Genomic DNA, 22,731 nt, shown 5'->3' with positions numbered 1-22,731 from the left:
AAATGGACGCATTCAGTTTTTGGACCTTTCCTTGTTTTTCGAGGGCAACCATGTGTGCTGGTCGTTTTCACCAAGGTCAAAGAAACCCTTGTTGAATTTTTCTTCCGGCCATTCGAAGTTGATTAAGAATGGCATTGCGTTGAATGCATTAAATTCGGCTTTCACAAAGTCCTGTTTCCATCGGATGGACAAAGCGTTCGCTGATCAGGTGGCCAGACTAAAAAACGCGGGGTTCCCGGCCTCTGTGCTGGCTTCGGTGTCGCACCGGATCCTTACGGTACAGAAACAAACTGTAAAGGGAACTAGGTCGCATAAAGAGAGCGCACAGGGAAGGAAAAAGCTCCCCTGCATCCCTTATATACATGGTGTGTCTCACAGCCTTAAAAAGGTGGCTCGCCGTTATGAGGTGGACTTGGTATTTTCAGCCAAGAATAAGGTAGGACGGATATGTGCCGCCATTGAGAGGTGTGATGCACCGCGGGAAAGAAGGAACGCATGTGGGGGGAAGCACTCCAACCCATTTGTGGACTGTGCTTGCGGTGTGGTGTATTCCATTCCCCTAACATGCGGTCGACACTACACGGGGCAGACGGGACGCTGTCTAAATGTACGCCTCCAGGAGCACGCCAGGTCACTTGACAGGGGTTCGGGGACGCACCTGACTATGCATGTAAAAAGCCACAAGTGTGCCCCGTTGTTCAAGAAAACGCACGTTCTCTGGAAGCATAAAGATAAGACTTCCCGGGAGATTATGGAGGCCTTCCGCATAAGGAAGTCGGCAGATGTATGAGTGAGTTTGCCATCCTTGCTGCTGCTTGACGGCGAGGTTGATTATCTTCAAAGAACACTAAACCATGATTACAGGTAGATTCGTCGTGATTTAACGTGTGTTCTTGCCTGTAACCTTTGTAACCGCGTTATGACTATGCATGTAACAATTGGTTTTGGCTATATATTTTTTGTGCTTTTAATAAATTTTGTCAGTTGTTAGTGAGCACTTGTGTTGTTGTCACTCTGTCTCTGTTTCTGTCCCTGTGGCAACAAAAGCTAACAAAGCAAGCTACATCAATGATTACAAGCATTAGCGGAGTCCATTTTCAACGCGATCGTGGCTTCTGTGTAGGCCAATTCAATGGGAATGGAGAGCGCAACATTATCTCGAATGGCAATGACGAACAAACAGTCAAGCCCTGGTCAGCACCCGCTGACTCCTTTTCAATTCAAGACGCCGTTTTTCACGGCAGCAGAGAACAGGTTGGTTGCGACTATAGCGAGCTAGAACTGGGAAGTGTGCCGTCCGCGGCACGAAGCAATGGGGGTGAGGGGGTCGCCAGAGCAATTAAAAGCATAGAGGGCACTGGCTGTAAGAGAAGTGATGCCGCATTGCTTGTGGCGTGGGCAGAAGACACGTGGCGTTTGCTTCTGTACTTCGTTTCGTGTGTTGTTTTCTACCGAGTCACACTGTTTTGCTGTCGTCCCATAGTGTAATGTGAACTGAAGACAAACGCAGAGAGACGACACGACACAAGAGACTGCGCTTGCATGGTAGTGCACAACAGTGGTGGCCGCTCATGGAAAGAAGCATGATCCGTGTTTAGCGCTTGGCTGGTAGCCCTCTGACGTGAAGCTCATTCACGGTATGTCAAAAAAAGGAGAACGGTAAATGCATTAAGTGCTGTGAGACAGTTTACTGGCAATAAAGATAACACTACACCACACCAGTTCCTAGTCATCGTAACATTAATATTTAGTAAATTCTTTATTCTTTACTCAGATATACCCCACTTTACCCACGGCATGTTAACAGGAAGATTGACAGCTTTGGAAAGAAGAAATCATTGCTACAGCACACTTGATCACTGTACAATCAGTACCACTGCTACGATTCACACAAAGAATGAATTAACATAAAGGTTCGTCCTAGTCTGGCATTCTCGAATTTCGAAGTCATGGTCAGTTCGCTTGGATATGCAACGCAGTGGTTCTAAGTAAATATTGTTATTAATTCCACTCGTGTTATGGAATTCTGGGAACAATAACTTCACATGTAGTTTTCTCGGATGCTAGAACAGTGCTTCCCATTCCAATTCACTTATCATTTTATAGTAGTTTTGCCAAGCCGCCGCGGTGGCTCAGTGGCTATGGTGCTCGGCTGCTGGCCCGAAAGACGCGGGTTCGATCCCGGCCGCGGCGGTTGGAATTTCTTTGGAGGAGAAATTCTAGAGGCCCATGTACTGTGCGATGTCAGTGCACGTTAAAGAACCCCAGGTGGTCGAAATTTCCGGAGCCCTCCACTACGGCGTCTCTCATAGCCTTAGTCGCTTTGGGACGTTAAACCCCATAAACCAACCATAAACCAACCATAGTAGTTTTGCCCTCACTCATACCATTGCATTGCAAACATTAGTTTAACTTCAAAAATTAGCATTAGGATATTTCTGTTTCAAATGCGATACTGATCAAATAATAACAATAAAACAGGATTACAAATACCGTATATACCCGCGTAATGAACCCACTCGCATAAGACCCCCCCTGCCCCTCCCTTCCCCCCACTTTTGTACTTTTGTCAGTGAAAATTTACTTAAAAAAATGCTAGTTTTTGCCCCGTCTGCAGTGCAGACCTTGGCAGTGCGCCAAGACGTGAGCACCGATAACATCACGGCGTGTTTATATTTTGTCAAGAGCTCCTGTAGAAAGGAGAGCTTAGAAAGCCAGGAAGTGCTCGAGCATCGGAATTAACCAGAATGCTATAAAACATCCTCTACACTGAAATAATATGAAGGAAGCAGGACCTTCAGACTCCCAAGCGATTTGATGAGCTCGAGATCAGGAGCCAAAGTGCCTAACCCGTCACCACCCTGCATGTTTTTTTTTCAGCCCCGCGTAAAGAAAGCGCACGAGACCTTGTGGGTCGGTGTTCAGCACGTTTGCTTTATCTTGCCGCGATTTCCCGGTGCTACCGGCTATCACAAAATCAATCATCGGATTGCACTGTGATACAACAAACACCTTTCGAAGAGAATGATGCTAAACACCAGCAACACGAACACGTCTGACCGCGTGCTTTTGTTGATGATGGATGGATGGGTGGATACATATAAAATTTCGACTCTGCCAAAAAAAAATCTCTTCAGGCATTTTTCCCACATAATAAATCCTCCACCCAAATTTTTGTCAATTTTTAATTCAAGCCCAGGCCAAATACCTAATTAAGGTAGACACGCCAGACCACCAGGGAAGTCGCTGATTGCAAGGCCTACCTCCTGAATTTGGACCACTCCCTGCTTCTAATCCACCACGAAGGGCCAGTGCTACCAGAATGAATCTTCCAGCTACAGTCGAGCTGGCCCTCCTCCACCACCAGTGGGAGCCACCCCATTTCCCTGGCAAGCCCCACAAGGATGCCGAAGACTGGCTGGACCAGTACGACCGGGTGGCCATCTACAATGGTTGGGGCGCTGACTGCAAGATGCGTCATGTTTATTTCGCCCTCAAAGACTACGCAAGGACCTGGTTTATCAACAATTAATCTGGCCTTCGAACGTGGGACACGTTCAAAACCGAGTTCCTCCAAGTCTTCAAGGACAGCACATTACGCAAGGAGAAGGCTGACATGCAAGCCTGAAATCAATGCCACAACGAGAGTGTAATGGTGCATGTCGAGGAAATGAAGAGACTCTTCCAATGTGCGGACCCAAGCATGTCGGAGGAGAGGAAGGTCAGCTTCCTGATGAAAGGGGTCAAGCAGCAGCTGTTCGCCGGCCTGGCTCGAAGTCCTCCAGTGACTGTAGTTGACTTCTTGAAGGAGGCGAGCTCCATCAAAAAGTCTCTTGACATGATGGCCCGGCATTACGACTGCAGAAGAGCATCGATGCTCACGGCCACTGTGGAGGGGGCGACGATGAATTCAGCAGAATCTCTACGTGAGATTATTTGATCCATCGCGCAGGAACAACCGGCGAAGCTCTTTGCGGCTAACGTACGGCCTCAGGTTTCCACACTTGCTGACCTTGTGCGCGAGGAGGTGCAACAAGCTTTAGGTACGAGTATACCACTATCTCTCTCAGGTCCTGTGCAGCCAGCCACAGGACCCCAATCTCAACTATGCTGCCATCACACGTTGTTTCATTCCGTCCAAGCCGAACCCACGTTACGATGCACCTGCCTCCGCCTTTACACGAACTCAACCTCTCCAACCGAATTCTCCACAGTGTCTAGGATGACGCAGAACGGATCCCTCAGGCCGCTACGCACGATGGAGCATTCGACTTGAAGAGTTCGATATCACTGTCATTTATAAATACGGTTGCACACATGCAGACGCAGACTGCTTATCTAGTGCTTCCAAGCAACCAGCTCCAGATGACGCTGCTGACGACGATCAACTGCTCCTGAATGGAATACATACAAACGATTTCACCGAGCATCAACGCATCAACCACGCTCTCTGCGAAATCATTTGTCATCTTGAAGGTGCCAGCAGGAGAGTTCCTAAAGCCTTCAGGCGTGCTTTGTCGTCTCTCTGGATATGTAACAGTGTTCCCTTCATGAAGAATTTCGCTGCCAACACTAGGCAATACTTGCTGCTGGTTGTCCCCGTGACCCTATGCAACGAAATTCTTCACGCCTGCCGGCCATCTTGGTGTTACTAGAGCACAAGCCAGAATTCAAGACAAGTACTACTGGCCTCGCCTGGGTCCTGACGTTGCACATTACGTCCGCACTTGCCGAGATTGGCAGCGCCACCAGGTTCCACCCGTGAAGCCAGCCAGATTCCTCAAGCCCATTGAGCCGCCTTCGCAAGTGTTTCAACAAGTCGGCATGGACTTGCTCGGACCCTTCCCTACATCAGGCTCCGGCAAAAGGTGGATAATCGTAGCCACTCATTATCTCACGAGTTATGCAGAGACAGAATCCCTTCCGAGTAGCACCACCCTCAAAGTAGCCCAGTTCTCTGTTTATCAAATCATCTTATGTCCTGGTGCTCCACAGTTTTGATTACTGACGGAGGGGCTGCCTTTTCCTCTGAACTACTGCACCATATTCTAGTTTTCAGTCACACCAGTCACTGTAGAATGACTTGTTATCATCCCCAAACTAACGGATTGACGAAACGCCTAAACAAGACGCTTGCAGACATGCTTTCATGTACATGGACGTGGAACATAAAACGTGGGACAACGTCCTGCCCTACGTCACGTTCGCGTACAATACAGCCGCACAAGAAAACGACCAACATGACGCCGTTTAGCCTCGTTTATGGACATCAGGTCACGACAACACTCGATGCTATGCTGCCTCATGTCAAAAACCCCCAATGCAGTGACGACGTTGCATCCTTCTTGCAACACACCAGAGCTGCCAGCCAACTCACACAGCTTTGCATTCAGGACCAACAGGGCCAGGACGTGCAACGCTACAACATATGGAGGTGGCATGTTGAATACCCCCCCAGGTGATCTTGTCTGGGTTTGGTCCCCAGTACGACGACGAAGACCGAGTGAAAATCTCTTGCGCTGCTATTTCGGTCCCCACCGAATTGTGCGACGCCTTGGAGCCCTGAATTATGAAGTCGTCCCTCACGAAACTCAACAATCTCGACGCCACTCCCGCCCCGAGGTGGTCCATGTGGTTCGCCTGAAGCCCTACTACGCAAGGACACCCTAACTTTCCTCGATACCCCTTGCTTTCGTTTCAGCATCGGGTCGGTGCTTTCGGAGTAGGGGTGGGGGGATAATGACAAATCCAGGTGCTAACAAACAACGACACAGAGGGGACACGGCGCTTATTATGAAAAATCCACGCGCTAACAAACCACGACACAGAAGGGACACAGCGCCTCGATTTTTCATAATGAATGTTTACCAACTAGCTCAGCTTTCCGCCCAGTTGGGGCTAATGACGCCAGCGCTCATGCAGACAAAAGCGCCCATCAAGAAGAGAAAGAAGGGGGTTTGACAGAAATGCCGTGGAAGCACATGTCCAGGACTATGCCGCTGTTGACTCTCGGCCGCTTAACACCGTGACAATATACGGTTTATCACAAGATTACTTACATCCCAGAATTTTTCTCGCTTTTCGTACAGCAATGATGTTTTTCAACAAGCAGAACTTATCTGCACAGTTTCACTCATTAACCAACCGCCGTTATCTCATATGGAACACCCTTTAAAGCAGACGCCATGGTAGTTAATTGCATGTAGTAGGGATGTTGTATTGTAGAGTGTGTTGTCCTCCTCAGTGCCTATCAGTGTCTTTTGTGTCATCTCCCTTCCATGCTGTTTCCTGCATTGGCTCCTGGAAGGCCACCGTGATTACAGCTAACCGTTTTCAGCGTGCGAGCCAAAGCAAGAGACTAAATAGACCTTTCTCAAATGCACTTGAAGACAGACGCAGTCACGCCCCACCACACAGATCCCCCCTCTCCTTGCCCTTTGGCTTTGGCAATGCAGTGACCAATAATGGAAGGTTCTAGCACCAACTAGAAAACCCGGGGAGAGAGGCACAGCTTTACGTGGGCTGAAGTGCAGCTCCCTCTCTCCTAAAGGCCTGAGTAATGTGAAACAAGGCGTCCAACACCCTTGGTTTACTTCCTTTCTCCAAGTGCTTTCTCCACAGCTCTGTCAGCACGCAAAGTGTACAAATTACGCAGACACATTTCCGCGCAGGCTACCCTACCTGCAAAGCCCATTTAAAACTGCACATTCGATAACCTAACTAGGAATCATAATAATGGCGTTTACATAAACGTGCAAGAAGTCAAATTCCCACAATACATTCAGAAAATTGCTGCTATTTCACGGCAGTTTAACCGCATTCAATATTACTACGCTGGTCATAGCTGTCTTCCTGCACACACTTTTTCTTTTGCTATCACCAGCCACACTTCTAGAGAGCTACGATCATTAGGCGCAAACCGCCACAGTGCGATATATTAGGTGAAGCTGATGGTACCTAAGCAGCACATTTTTCAAACTAGTGCCTTCGTAACCGCGCCAAATATTGCGCTGTGATGACATATTGCACGCTAATCGTGGCAACGGAGGCGGCCCGCCAAGCTGTCTGCTCCGAGCTCACACCACTCCTCTTGCACGCAGCGCCCTCTCATACACCCTGAGTTTTCATCGGTGAAGTGGCCCGCTCTCCGCCCATGGTCGACATACTTCCCAGTTCTAGTACACCACAGCTGTGACAGTGATGCTCGCTCTCATCTATATTAGGCAAAAATAACGAACTTTTGGTTGAATAACGATCTACACAGTATTGTTGGGACCTATTTTAGTCAGAAAAATTTAACTTTTGGACTCGATAAAGTCTGAAATACCAGTCGTGAAAATGTACATGTTCCTATGAGGCGCACGACAGTTCCTCAGCAAAGTCCGAAATATCGTGCAAGTCCGAATTATTGAAGCTCGAAAAACTCGTTGGATACTTACTTGGTTTTAGCAAACACTCTCTTTACGATAAATCGTAGGACAGCAAAATATATGCCTGGAATACTAAATACCTACCTTCATAAACAAATGAATACCGCACCAAAAACATCAGCAATGGAGAAAGATAGAACTGGCTCATCTCATCAATTGTAAATGTGTAGAGTGAGTAATCGAGAGATACCCCCAGCCTCTTCAGCTGCCTGAGAATGTTGGCCTCTTTCCTGCACAGTAATGGAAGATTTAACACCCAGTGTGGACGCAGACCCTGCAGACTCACTCTGTTTATGATAACCACCAAACAGTCAAGGCAAAACTAGGATCCATAGTTACACTGAATTCTCAGTGCGGATGACAGACACTAGAATGCACAGCCAGCAATTGCAACGCTCCGGAACTGCTCAGCAGTGGTCACATTATCACTCTCTGCTCATTATTCCCTTTAGTGTTATCGTTCTCTGACCCTTATTCCCTCCTGTGGTCCAAATGTGACAACAGCTGTGGCGATGTATGCTAGGCAATAGCAGCCTGTGTAGCCCTATGGTCTGTGTTTTGCTGCCCCCCTCCAATATTCTCAAAAATGTTAAATGCACTTCCTGTAGTGCTGATTTCATCATCATCATCAACAGTAGCAGCAGCAGCAGAAGCAGCCCGACTACGCCCACTGCAGGGCAAAGGCCTATCCCATGTCTCTCCAATTAAACCTGTCCTTTGCCATTTGTGCCCCCCCCCCCCCTCCCCGCAAACTTCTTTTATCTCACCCGCCCACCTGACCTCCTGCCGCCCCCTGCTACGTTTGCCTTCTCTTAGAATCCACTCCGTTACCCTTGAGGACCACTGGTTATCTTGCCTTTGCATCACATGCCCTGCCCAAGCCCACTTCTTCCTCCTGATTTCGACTAGGATGTCATTAACCCGCGTTTGTTCTCTCACCCACTCCGCCTGCTTCCAATCTCTTAAAGTTAGACCTTAGACCTATCATTTTCCTTTCCATAGCTACTCATTTACGTGCATCACTTTTGGCTCAATTCTGGTCAGCAACCACAGCAAATCAACTGCTCTTGTTTTCTGGCTGTGCCCATAGGATACCCAATGCAATGTGCACCAAAGGTGTAACTGTCTATACAAGGACGGAAAGCTGGGGAGGTTGGTGGAGCACAAAAGGAAACAAAAAGGTTAAAATTTCTGAAAAATAACTTTACTCTGAACATGTTCTCTACGTTCTGAAGAAGGTGAACATGATGATGGAACACAATGACAGCGACTGCAGCTGTGCCAACTTGGGTACACCGTGTTATCAGCCAGTAAAGGACCTTTTCCAGGCAAAGCATAATCAGAAGACGCACTTCTGCCATAGGCGTTTTGTATTACACATGCTATCTTCACAGTGACGACTATGCTTTTGAAATAAAATTGGAGGAACAAAAATTATGCCATTTGTGCTTTCTTGACAGTAATAAAAACTGGTATGGCGCAAGAAACGGGGACACAGAAGGTGTCCCCGTTTCTTGCGCCATACCAGTTTTTATTTCATCATGAACCAACTCGCCCAAACTAGAGTTTTACTTCTTGACAGTGTACAGCTTTCTAATCGAAAGTTCTTGCATATCACTTGCAATTTTGAAAACTAATTAGTCTTAACTACCATTTCGTCACGGAGAATTTATTTTTTTCAACGTCGCTTAAAAGATAATGAGCATCTGACCTTCAGGGCTGGTGTTCAGCATCTTAGCTTTATCTCACTGTGATCGGCTTCCTCCAAAGACTAGAATAAAATCGTAAGATCATATTTTGTTACAGCAAGGAACCTTCTGACGCAAAAGATACTAAACACCAGTGACACGAATGTGGGTGAAACAAGTTTTCAAATGCAAACTTTTGTTGGTGATGGATGTGAATGGATGGACGGACAGATGGATGGACGGACAAGTAGACTCCGGTTAAGACAAACTCACTTAAGATCAACCCTCAGTTAAGATCAACAGTGGAGGTCATTTGTTTAGTTTCCCACCGAGCCAATGCAAGAAAAATCCACTTAAAAATCTGCTCATCGGTTAAGATGAACTTTCACGGCCGTCCGTGCCCCACCCATGCAGCTTTACTCTACCGTCCGAGCAATACTTCAGCAGAAAGAAAAAAATAACAAAAATGCAAGTTTTTCCGCGCCGCTGACCACACGTGCCGCCGATGCAAGGAGACCCAACCATGTCACAGATGGAAATGCCATTCTGCAAAAGAAAAGCAGCCACCCAATGATGATCACATAATAGTGTCATCATGCCAGTGCTGCCAACCACCACGCCTCTGCTGACCACCGACAAACCATGCCAACTACACAGTATGCTCATCCATTGCTTGTGGCATGGTGCGCACAGTGTACTTGCCATATCCCACAATCTAACAGGATATACACCGTCACCTTGTGGCGTGCGTTGTTTCTTTTAGTGCGCACCCTGTTCACCGTGTTGATAGCCTGGCTAGTCGGCCAACAATTCGGAAAAACCGCTTGAGCATCGTAAGAAGGTCGAAGTTTTGACTAAAGTTTACGTCGGCTGGCTTTCAAAGCCTGAAATACCCTGCAGGTTCGGCAACATGAAACCCGTGAGCGGTATTGTGAAAAATGAACAGCAGACTACTAGCACTCTGGAAGATATAGTGAGTTTGTGTCGAAGCAAAAGAGGATGCACACAGCTATGCACAAAGACCTGGAAGACGTTCAGCTTGCCTGGGTGAACAGAGCGCACAGTGTGAATCTGCCAGTGAATGGAGTGACATAGAAAGCAAAGCCAGAAGAAATGCGCTGCGACTGACTGTCGAGCTTGCGTGCAGTGATGGGTGGCTCGATTGTTTTCGGAGAAGGCATGGAATGGCCTTTCGTTGTGTTGTCTGTGAGGCCGCTGCAGTGGCCTGTAGCGATTGGAAGCTGAACAAGCTGAATGACTTCATGGAGGAATACGACCCTCAGGATAAAAACAACGTCCATGAAACTGCCCTTTCTACCAGCTGCTTCTGCACAAAACGCTCACATTTGCTGGTGATAACTGCATGGCTGGCAAGCACACCAAGCTTCGGGTAACGGTCCTTGTGGGTGCAAATATGACAGGGACTGACAAACTAAGGTTGCTGGTGATTGGGAAGTCTAAATCATCACGCTGCTTTAGAAACATAAAAACGCTGCCAGTCATGTACATAACTCATTCGAAAGTGTGGATGACGCAGGCGCTTTTCAAGCAGTGGCGTCAGGAGGTGGACCACCCCTTCCAGAGAGAGACGAGAAAAGTTCTCTTTGTTGTTGCTAGCTGTTCCAGAGACAGTCATGTCGCCAGAATTTCTGCCATCCGTCTGGAGTTCCTACCAGCACACACAATGGCAGAGCTGCAGCTTATGGATCAGGGAGACATAAGCAGCTTGAAGAGGCACTATCGTCGCTCTCGGCTGCAATGAATGCCGATTTGCATGGAGAGCAGTAAGGAGTACAGAGTGAACCTGTTAAACACTGCCCACTTACTGACAAGTGCCTGAGAGAACAAGTCATTGAGGCCCCCATTGCCAACACCTTCCGCCATGCGGGGTTTGTGGCGCCTATGACTGCTCAGCGGGCAATGAGTGAGGACTGCACTGCAAACTTGGCATTGTTTCTATGCTGAGCAGTAAGGGTGTTTCCATTGATATGAGTGCGTATGTCAGCACTGATGAAATAGGCAAACGTGTAGGGCTGACACACTGGAAGCTCTAATTAAAGAGGTGCTCGACCTACCAAAAGAAACTGCTGCTGACGATGACAGCATGAATGTTATCCCCGAATCTGCACTAATGACCGGAGATGCAGCTGACGCTTGCTTGGATACTTTAGTGCAGTTTTCCAAAACAGTGTGAGGACACTGAAGGATATCTTACAAAGTTAGGTGAGGTATCTGGTTTTGTTCCAGCCAGTCGATTTTCACAACAGACACAAAAAAATTAGCAGACTGTGTAACAGTCAACTGTTCCTGATGCCTTCCTGATGCAATGCAACTGTTCCTGATGCAATGTGTATTATAGACCATCAGTAGAGCAATAAGTGCTTACACTGCAGTATTTTTTTTTCCTGAAAGGCCATCTCATTCATTGGTTCTCAAATACAAGGTGTTTTGACACACTATGTATGCTCGCTGCCATGGAGGCTCAGTGGTTATGGTGCTCGGCTGTTGACCCGAAAGACGCAGGTTCGATCCCGGCCGCGGTGGTCGAATTTCGATGGAGGCGAAATTCTAGAGGCCCGTATACTGTGCAATGTCAGATCACATTAAAGAACCCCAGGTGGTCGAAATTTCCAGAGCCCTTCACTACGGCATCTCTCATAGCCTGTGTCGCTTTGGGACATTAAGCCCCATAAACTAAACCAAACACTCTGTATACTCCCAATGGAGCATTCGTCAAGCCTCCATGCCAGGTAGGATTTTGGTGTGGTTGAAAAGAACATTTATCAATGGAGGGGGCAGCGCAGCGTGAGCAGCTTTTTACGGGGCATGTCCGTGGCAAATAAATGCCGCCATTTTCAAATTCTTTTCACACGGGTTACATTTGAGGCTTTTTTTTTTCTTGGGCCTTAACCTTTGGGTGTCAGCTTAGAATCAAGGCCAGCCTAGATTCAATAAACAGAGCAGCTTTCGAGTGCATAAGGCTGAAGATATCACAAATTTACTGATATCTTGAATTTATTCCAAAGGTGCATTTTCAGTTAAAACAAATGATTTTAAACTTAGTGCTTGTTATTCATGACAGGGCTAAGTTTGACGATCAATTGAGGATTGAGGATAATAAGATTGAGGATCAAATAAGATTGACGATCAAAGTGAGAGGCAAAAACGAGGGTACTCACTAGGTGAGATATTGGTAACACAGTATCAAGCCCAACTCACGCTAATAACATCTTGCTCCAAGGCTCTCGTGCTTTTAAGATGGTTGCTGTGACATGAAATTAAAATTTTCGCAGTGTACAAAGGCCGATCGGTGTTGCACGCTCGCAGAAGTGCCGCGCAGGAGATGGTAATGAGCATGGCAAAGCACATAACTAATAAACGGGGAAAAAATAAACATCTCGTTTGGCAAAGCTCCTTAGACAAACCTTCCTTAGCGAAAAGAATCAGCAAAAAATGCAGCATTTTGCACTTCACACGAAAATGAGCGCCCGTAGTAAATTGCCTTTTCCTGCAAGAGCTGACCCAAAAAGCCCCCTATTATGGAACTTTTTGAAGATTATCGTGGTTTGTACCCGAATTCAAGCTCGAATATCTCGCCTGACTTTTACCGCTTAAGTTCGGAAAAAAATAGAACCCAACAACGAAATATATCCTGCATAATGTAACCCCACTGCGTAAGTCATTGCAAGCAGCGAAGAAAAAAGGCACTACTCAACTGCTTCTTCCAAGCGTGTGCAGCTTACAGAAAAGCCTGGTGAACCAGCTTCTGTCGTGTGACCCCGTCTTCCGCAGAGCTTCTTCTCGACCACCAGCTGGGTGGAGATGCCAGCGTGGTCACAGCCGGGGACCCAAATGACTTGCTTGCCACACATCCGCTGCCTGCACAATGCCGCGACAGCTTACCACCAGACCCCACTTGTGAGCAATGCACCAAAGGGTGGAATCCCGAGCTGCTGTAGAGAGAGAGTTAAGCCAGGGGTCACCTGACGCATTTCACCTCCCGGAGGACCACGAGGGTCAGCCCAAGTGGCGCTCTGAAGCAGGCCTCAACTTGGCCCAGAGAGGCCTCTGAGGGCAGTCCGCTCAGATACCATTACGTCAGGGGACCAAAAATGTAAAAGGAAACTGACACACGCAGTTAGACGCAGAAAATACTCAGCACTCCCCCAGATACAACCGTTCGGTGCAATGTGACCCGGCAGTACTTTCCACCTGCTGCTCATGCATGTTCCAGTGGCAAGCTGCCCTCTAACTCTCCAGTTTTCCCATTTCTTGGCAGCTACGATGCAGCTGTGGTGGCGGCTGTGGAGCCCTGTTTGAAGCCTTGCTACAGCAAAGCACAAGAGAAGTCATCAAATCGTCGATGCTTTACCAACATTACCGTCACTATGTATCATGCAACTTTCAGATATCAAGGTGAAGGTGATAGCTGTGCACAAAAGTTCTTTTGAGCCACACCCATGAGTCTGCTCGTCACTCGAGCATAACCTGTGACTTTCTATGCAAGCAGAGAAAGCGTACTCCTGGATCAAGGCAAGGGCATTTGCTATGCCTTGCAGTGCAACACCATCACTTTTATGTCGCACTTATTTCCGCTGCAGTCACCCCATGATATTCCTGTCTACTCATGGAGAGACCTCACGGCGTGACAACATATTATTGTGCAAGCCAACTACAGCCAAGAAACCAAGGGCTTGAAAGACTATGAAGATGGCACACAAAAATATTGACTCGATACACCAACATTTTTTTGATAGACAAGACTTCACAAATTTGCACAAAATTATAAACCGCAGCAAAGCCTCTGCAGAGTTAAAGGGGAGCTGAACCGCTTTTTCAAAATTCCACAATATTCAAGGATTCAAATCTATGAAGCCTGTAGATAAAGCATGCCAAGGATTTTTTTTGGGCCAACATTTAAAATGTTGACGTAATCATTGATTAACTCTCACACTTGTCTTCAGAGCGTCGGAGAAGTGAGGAGAAGCTTGGCAATGAAGCTGTGGAAGGCGGGATTTGTAATTTCACTGCCTTCGCCCACAGCCCGGTGTGCGTCACTGGATGCGGCAAACAACGCTTCACAGGCTTTGCCTTCAGTGGCATTGTTTTTCTTAAAAGCAAGCACTTCTGTTTTGGAAATAATCGACTACCATATATGACGTTGTCATGCCCCCCCCCCCCCCCCTTGGTGGTGTGTGTTGGTTGAAGAGAAGCCTGAAGGCCGTCGCAGTTTTAATCGGCGATTACGTAGCCCCAAAAGGCTTTGCATGCTTTAACTACAGGTTTCACGGATTCTACGCCTTTAAGCTCACCGAATTCTCAAACCTCTTCAGTTGCCCTTCAACGCATGCAGCGGTCGCCACTGTCATCGCCGTGCGACCGCTGCTGCGTGTTTAGTGCTGCCTAGTGCTCTGCCTGTTCACCCTTCTTTGCTTCCCTGCTCTGCACAAATCTCTCAATACCTTCTCCTTCTCAACAATCTGCCTTCTTTCCACATTCACGCCCACCCTCTCCTTCACCCGTGCGTGCCTGTTGCCAAGCCATGCTGCCCCGAGGTCATCAAAAAGTTGGCTTCTCCTACTAGCTTGTGAGCATGGTGGTGAATGTCACTACAGCTACTATCTTCAGCAGCTGTGATAAAAAAAGAAATTCTGCTATATTTGCACCTTACTTCCAGATAAAACGCAACTTACGTTCTGAAAACAATGAAGTGAGAAAAAAGAAAGAATTATAGTACTGTCAATACGGCCCCTCCTCACAAAAATCACCGTAAGATGAGTCCATAAATGAACAGCATGAAACTAGCACCATGACTGACTTCGCACTTCCCCACAGGAAGAAAAAGAAAATAAAACAAAAGGAAGCGAAAAAAAGCATGTCGAGGAAGAGCTCCAAATGATGAAACTACATGTGCAGTAAGAAAAGGCACAGAAAGCTAAAAGTTTAGATGTCGAATTCTTTAATGTCAAGTGGGAGCCGACTAATGGCTGCAAACGGTAAAGCATTATTAGCCCCTTATTATATCCTTCAAGGTAGAGGTAAGATTGGCAGCGAGAAAGCTAGTAATATTTATAGTCTTGATAGCTGACTGTGAATGGAACTGCAGCCTGTGAGCTTCAATGAAGTTTGGCTGAAAATTGGAACCAATCCTTTTCTCATCTCCATTTTGCTTTCAATTCACATCACACCACCGTCATTGCTAAAACCAAAAAAGTTCCTGAACGAGAGTCGTACAAACCAAACATTGATGGTACTGTAAATGTTAACTTACTGCACTGTTCAAGAGCAGACTCTCTTCAAAAACCATAAGCACAGACCGGTAAGACAACTGAGAACCTAATGATGACTTCTCCCCAGTTAACCCCGTCCTTTGCCAACTGCGGCCACTGTATCCCCGCAAACTTCTTAATCTCATCCGCCGACCTAACTTTCTGCCGCCCCTGCTATGCTTGCCTTCTCTTGGAATCCACTCTGTTCAACCTTCAATAAATCAGTTGTCAGTAGTGCCCACGTTCATCTTTCCCTTTCCTTCGCCCTGTCGTTTGTGCTGAATAATATGAATGTGATGAAAACACTTTGCCTTCAGACATGCATAATGGACAGACAAAATGACTGCATTGGCCCAATCTGAGTGAGACACAGTGCAAGCAGAGAGAAAGAGACAGAGTACAGAAGCAAAACAATGACAAGCAGCTACAGTGGTAATTAACCAGAGGCATCGAGAGTAAACAAAACATAGTCTTCTGAGTTATCAGTGGCCTTGGTTGCTTTGTTGATGGGTGAAGAATGTTCACAGTCCAGCACCCATTCAGTCATTTGCTCACCTTGATCGCCCTTATCAATTTTCACACTTCTTCACTTCACTTCACTTTCACTTTATTTTCCTTAAAGACCCTTTTCCAGGGTGTTACATAAGGGGTGGGGTTTACAAAATGCAGGAATCAACAGTACTTGAAAATGATGATGAACATGTTATGGCAGCAATATTATGGGTTCCTCCATGTTTCCTCTGAGAATTAACGGTGCTGGCATGCAGGGCATTGTAAGGTCATAGACACACTATGATGGCACTTAAATGTGACATCGAAACACATACAAAGGCACCTAATAAGCTTTGCAGCGTTGTGCAGCCACGCAATCTCATCTCAGATACGTATTCCATTTGCCAGTGATGAGATTTGTACATCTGATACCCATAGCCAGTGGTCTTTCGGAACAGAGAACTTGCTCATACCAGTGCACAAGTGTATCCTGGGTGGTGACGGTGAATGCATGGCCCAAGTGCAAGTCACCGGTGATGTTGGGTGGTGGCAGCACCATGCTGATTGTGCCTGCTTCCGCCTGTTGGGAAACAAGCAAAGCATAGGTTGGCGACAGAAGCACAAATACACGGAGCTGTTCACGTGCGCCACTGTAGGCATAGGAGTCTTGTGTAGAACCATTCAGTTCACTGCACGAAGAAAAATGCATTAAGTTGCTATAACGTGCTTTCCTGATGAAAAGAACAAACAGTACTGCATGATGCAGACCACAAACTGAATAACAGCAGCTCTGACACTCCCAAAAGTTGGAAATATTTGCAGTGCGCTATGGGAGTACTGATGACTAGGGTGGCGGCAATTGACGATAACAAGAAATGCACAGGCAATCATGCAATGTGATGCAACAAATCTGCATTAGCAGTATAGGTTGTACATTTCGCTTTTACGCTGACACCTTCTAATCGCATCTTCGAATTTCATTATGCCATCCCTTTTGCATTCCACTGCTATGTGGGCTTCTAGAGGGAGGAGGCTTGAAGATGGCGGATGCTTTTTACAGTACCAATGGGTGCCCCACCCACCTGCACAGGGTGCTCTGGAGGGTGTGCCCCAAGCCAGCAGGAGCACTGGTGGGGGGGGGGGGGAGGCTTTGAGCACGCACACACAGACACACAGAGACCACAGCTTTTGAAAGAGGATTATAGTACTGCTCAGGCAGTAAAAAATGTACGCATCTGCACTCATCTGGGCTTGAGGAGGCCAGCATAAAAATGACAAGAAGCCAAACACAGGCTGCAAAAAGTATTACTCGCTTAACTAATATTCAGCTTCTAGGAAAAACATTGAAATCTTTTATAAGTGCGGTACTCTAAGACCTACAGCTCCATCGTCAACACTCTGATCATGGGCTTGACTGTTTTTAATAAATGCACAATGTAACAGGTTTGTGGTTTATGGGGGTCATAAAGCAACTCAGGCTATGAGGAACGCCGTAGTGAAGGGCTCCAGAAATTTTGAACACCTTGGGTTCTTTAACATGCTCTGACATCGCACAGTACATGGGCCTCTAGAATTTCACCTCCATTGAAATGTGACTGCCGCGGCCGAGGTCGAACTCGCATCCTTCGGTCAGCAGCCGAGTGCCATAATCCCTGAGCCACCGCGGCAGCTTACAATGCAATAATCCTCTTTCTGCCATTATCTCCTCACTGCAAGGCTTTTTCAATCATTGCTTTCCTAGAAGAGATATTTGGCCATGCCTGGTATGATCACACATCTCGTCTAGCGGTACTCCTGATAAGACAAACTTCTGATAAAGCGCTGAAGTTTTCTGTTCTCTTGAAGTTCATCTTAGAATTCTGCACATACAGTACCACATGTTCTTTCGTCTTCACATGTGTGTGAAAGTAGTTATGTGCTTTGTCATGATACAAGGGCTGCCACTTTTTTGCTATTCCTCATTATTACTCAAAGCAAATGAAGGACCACTTTTCAACATAAACAATCTTTGCAGTTGAAGACCTTCTGAAAAAAGTGGAAACGGTAATAAAGTACAACCTGCCATTTATAAGAAAAATGTGGTCCATTTCACAGCACCTAGGTTAACCTATATCTGCTGACACTTTCCAAATTAAAAAAAATGCATATACTTTTTACACAAAATGTCAGTCAGTAAGGCATTTAGAATTATCCTTTAATTGATAGAAATATTTTTCTCAATACCACCTTTTTAGCCATCCTACAATGTAGGACACAAGGCAAAACCGCTACCTATAAGGTACACCCTTACATTTCTCATCGAGTGTGGCGGATTTCTCATAACAATGAGCAAACCTTGTCTGATTTTCTTGCAGAACCACAATGCCGTATCTGCTCAGTGCTTCCAGAGAACAACAGCTCATTCTGGTGCACAGAATGCACAAAACTGAATGCACACAATGCAAAGCTTGCACAGGAAAAGATTAAAGCCCCTTGAACCTATGCTTGAGAGTGCAAGCATTTACGCAACAGGTATTTAGAGCTCCTGCCCAAAACTAGGCATGTATGGGTGAATGCAAGCTGATACAAAGCCATATGATGGCATCACTTCAGGTGACTTTCTGTGCTGAATTAAAAAGGGATTCTTTGTTTAACCCATAATATTACACATGCGTCTATCAACATAAGCAAGGCTTTTCATTTTCACTTTCATCTCATAACACATTTTGCTCAGTTGTCAAACTGTTTAAATCCACTGCGTTTCAAGAGCTGCTCCCAGTGCTCTTCAATTACCACTCTCCGCAACCAGCCACAGCCAAGGTTCCAGATCTCTCCTCCACACCCTACTCTACCACTTCCAGCTCTGTCGCTCCTTCCTTTGGTATCCCCAATGTCTCTTAGAGACCATCATCTGTGCACATTCCATGGCATACCAGTGTCCCCTGCATCCTCTTGATATGTTTGTTCTCTAATCCACACTGCTCTCCTATCTCCAAACATTGTATCTGCTATCCTCAGTCTCATTTCAAGGTTTCTTAGTTAGGCTCAGAGTTTTCTCTCAACAGGCTAGTACTGGCAGAATGTGTTGGATATACTGTGATGTGACGATGATGATAGAAAGTGAGAAAACGAACAAGTAATGATAATAAAAAAATTGGAAAAAATATAACGTTTCTAAAAAATTAATTTCTCTTTTGAGGAATATCAGCTGCTGTGCATAACCTGAGTGTCCCTGCTAGTTGCATTTCAACCCACTCTTACTCTCACGGTATGGTCTTTGTCGTACAAGAATGTGGACATGTGGTCGCCACGTGGCATCGATAGATGTACTGCCTCACAACTTCAGTACCTCACTGTCTGCAATAAACTGCTCTGCTGCAATCATGAACAGCTTTCTAAGCAACGCTATAGCACACCTCCCCTACCAGCGATGGAGGGCCAAGCCCAATTCAACGATAGCCTGAGATCAGGACTGTCACCAACCACACTGGAAAAGAAGGTGCTTCAACTTCAGGGCCAAGCAAGACCTTGCTGCAACAGCAAATAAAGTGGCAACAAACGCAAACATATTTTCAACACTCCATACTGTGCACAAGGAGCAAGGTGTTGGTTATGGCAGCACATGTTTGCACTCACCTTCCCCTCGGAGAGTGCATGCAGCCCCATGGCCTCCCACCAGTCGAACCGGCCAGCCTCCACATCTTCCGAGTTGTACACCCGGGGGAACTCACCCGAAATATCTGCACGGACATCAGCCCACATTGTAGAGGCACAAGTGAAGGCCACACCCCAGACATAGTGGTAATCTTGGAGTGCACTCAGCCCAAGATGACAAATACCCCCAATATATATTCTGATCTGACTTTTCGCCAACATCACATATCTCTTGACAAATAAACGAGAATGAACCTGTTAGCAGCTAAAAACACAAGGTGTAAGTGGAATATACAGTCAAACCCCGTTATATCGAAATCAAAGAGGATCGCAAAATAGTTCTATAGTTTCATGTAGTGGTGGAGCAGTCTGGCAGTTTGGAAGATAGTAAAAAGGGTTTACAAAAGAAGCTGTTTATTGGGCTAACCTAGACCCACAAACAACTGAATGACTCAGCAACAAGCGCCGTTGGCGGTCGTCGAATAGAATTCCTGCCACTCTCGGCCGGACTCAACGTAATTCCGGTAAGGAAGCTTCTCGATAAGTTACCGAAAGCAACTACAATGATCTGGAACAATGCGGAAGCAGTTGTGCATGGCCGTGATCAATAGAGACAAGACAGGCAAATCCTAGCATCACAAACAAAATCATAAAGCCGAGTGCCAACGGCTTTGAGCGTGAACAAACAGTACAAGGATTCGTGGTGATACGTCGATTATTCAATATATAAAACATGGTAACAGACAGGCTTACCTCTAACCTACATGCAAGAATATGTTGCAATCATGCTAGTAATGTGCTTCCTGCACAACGTGCGCCTGCCAGCCAGCTGGCAGCGCACCACTTGCTAGGTGTTGGTAAGCGTAACCTTCTTAACGTCACAGCTGCAGCAGATGGCTGCTTGGAACTAGCCATTGCTTATCATGAGATGCCTAATCCTGTTACCAGTACACTATGTATAGAATACCTAATAACTCACACAAATTAAAGTGCAGTAGGTTTCAGCAACACCTTCGGTAGCAAAGCACATAAGCCAAAGGCTACCACTATAGGCTCTAGTTCAGTTGGCTTCACCACATGACAGCGATGTGAAGTGCAGATCAAAGGCCACAAGATTTCGCAGTGCTAGCACTGCAAGCAGGCACCCAAGGGCGTGTATCTGACCCGTCTCTGGGCTCGAAAAGTGATCGAAAAGCATCGTTGAGAGAAGCGCCACCTGCAGGTACCTACCACCAAATTATAGTTCAATGCACTATGCAATTTTGCAATACTTTTACACAGGATTTTCAAGGGTATAATCTGTCTTCTTGATAAATGTAATATCTCAAAATATCTCGGTTCAGTATATCCGGGCTCGACTGTACCACCAAGAAACCTCCGTTTGAATGATTTAACGGGACACCAATGACACGTGTAAGTCTGACTGTATTGATAGGGTACCACATTGAAATCCCAAACAGACCACTCTCACTGAAACCTTAACCTTAGCTTTTAAAAGCTAGAAAAGGCCAGTACAGGTGCCGTCATCATTCGCCAATTCCACAAGTAAAATGCATGTATCAGCATCAATTGTCGGACATGGATCCCAGAAGCTACGCTACTCCGCCATTAAATTCAACAAAACGGTGGCAGTCCATCCCTTCTGCTAAGGATGTCACGAGTTTAAGAAGACTGGCAGGAAGATTTTTAAATTCAATTTTCTCCCCAATTGATGCATCTTTTGCTGCTGGACAAACGTCAACATACCCAGAAGGAGCCAAATAATAAATTTTTATCGAGAGCAATAATGGAGTTGTTACCAGTGCCCCTTTAAAAGTTACTTTCACTACTGCCACAACTCACTATGTACTCAGTTTTTGCACCTTAATTCTTTCAGGGAGAGCCACAACCACAAATAAATTATAGCAGTGGAAGGAAGTGACTACAGCATCATCATATGGCTACCATTTGCACCCGCAGGTTTGCGCAGACTAAAATTAGCCTATATTAGCCAGTTTTCCAGTTTTCACAAAGCTGCGCCAACTTCTCTGCCTTTGCTGGTAACCGAACCTCTCTCTCTCCTCCTCCCACGGGTACAAAAAATTGAGCTGCAAGATGCATTTGAAAGCCACCTTGTGGCAAAGGTGAAGCTGGTTACATAAACCGTACTTTCTGAACAGTTACGGGGAAAAATGCAATCAATCTGCCATCACATACCAATTACATCAGACACAAGTAGTAATTTTAGGTAGGGCTTTTACCAAAGCATGTACAGAACTGCACTGGCAACCTTAATGCAGCAGAACAATAACAAAGTGAATGCATAATAGGTGTGTGTGTTCTGTATCTGTGCATGCCCACCCACACACACACATCCGAGATTTTGGAAAATTTAAAACAAATGGTGCAGGTACAGCAGTGCACATGCATTGTCTAGACCTGGCAAAGCTAGACATGACATGCAAATTAATCACAAAGGTTTGAACGATCTGGCACCACAAAATGCAACGAAAAGACTACCCAGGCTTTTTGACTAGAAAACTGATATTCAGCGCTATATAACCCAGACCCCTCCCCCCTTTTTTTCAAGTACTGTAAATTCATTGAAAAACACCTAGCAAACAGCCACCACAGTCAGCAAGGAAACACAAGAGTAAAAAATTGCAGGGCAGAACTATGGAGGCCTGACAGGTCCCGGAACAGCAGTGAGACTTTTGATACCTGAAGGAAACATGGAAAAGAAACTTCCCTCAGTAGACACTGGAATCCAATTAGCCATGTGTCTACCATATTTGTGGCACTGATACAAATCAACACAATACATATACTGCCCTTCTCCTCACCTTCTGGAAGCGTGTTGCTCGAAACAGATGCAGAGAGCGTCTGAAAAGCAGGAAGGCAAAGGTCATAACATTCACAGATGCCAAGCCCACCACAAAATGCGATAGCATAGAATTAATCCACGCCAATGAAAATTTAATTTCTTCTTGCAAATCTGTGGCCTTTTCGTGTGATTTGCTACATGCCTGTGAGATGGCGCTTGTTAGTGCGCTAGCACTAGATGGGTCACTGTTAAATCAATGTGAACCTTGCAGTAACTCCGGTAAGCTCGAAGCTGCGTTGCACCAGCTGAGTGGAGAGAGAGTGTGAAGATGAAGAGAAAGAAACGTGACTGAGCGCACATGCAGATGCCAGAAAGAAGAGGGGAAGGATGACGTCACTGGAGAAATGTGCAGCGCA

At 46.2% G+C, this 22,731-nt stretch overlaps 1 protein-coding gene across 5 annotated transcripts in view; it reads right to left on the bottom strand.

Annotated features, from left to right (window-relative positions):
- The window catches only part of LOC149355749 (valine--tRNA ligase, mitochondrial-like), a 42,832-nt gene that overhangs the window by 8,854 nt on the left and 11,247 nt on the right, over positions 1–22,731 (bottom strand). For 2 of the 5 annotated variants that reach the window (XM_089583996.1, XM_089583998.1), the window contains exons 3-5: positions 22,335–22,374; positions 19,495–19,598; positions 16,353–16,459 (exon numbers count right to left, since the gene is read on the bottom strand). In XM_089583996.1, coding sequence (XP_089440122.1) covers positions 16,353–16,459; positions 19,495–19,598; positions 22,335–22,374 — 251 coding nt within the window. Of the gene's footprint in view, positions 1–12,337; positions 12,490–12,834; positions 12,998–16,352; positions 16,460–19,494; positions 19,599–22,334; positions 22,375–22,731 lie in introns of all 5 variants that reach the window. The other 3 variants (XR_016291573.1, XM_089583997.1, XM_089583995.1) reach the window with 3 other exon arrangements.

Source organism: Amblyomma mixtum, chromosome 3 (assembly GCF_055824585.1).
Source record: "Amblyomma mixtum isolate Tamu chromosome 3, ASM5582458v1, whole genome shotgun sequence".
In the NCBI taxonomy this organism is placed as follows: domain Eukaryota; kingdom Metazoa; phylum Arthropoda; class Arachnida; order Ixodida; family Ixodidae; genus Amblyomma; species Amblyomma mixtum.
This window is presented reverse-complemented; position numbering and strand designations above follow the sequence as displayed.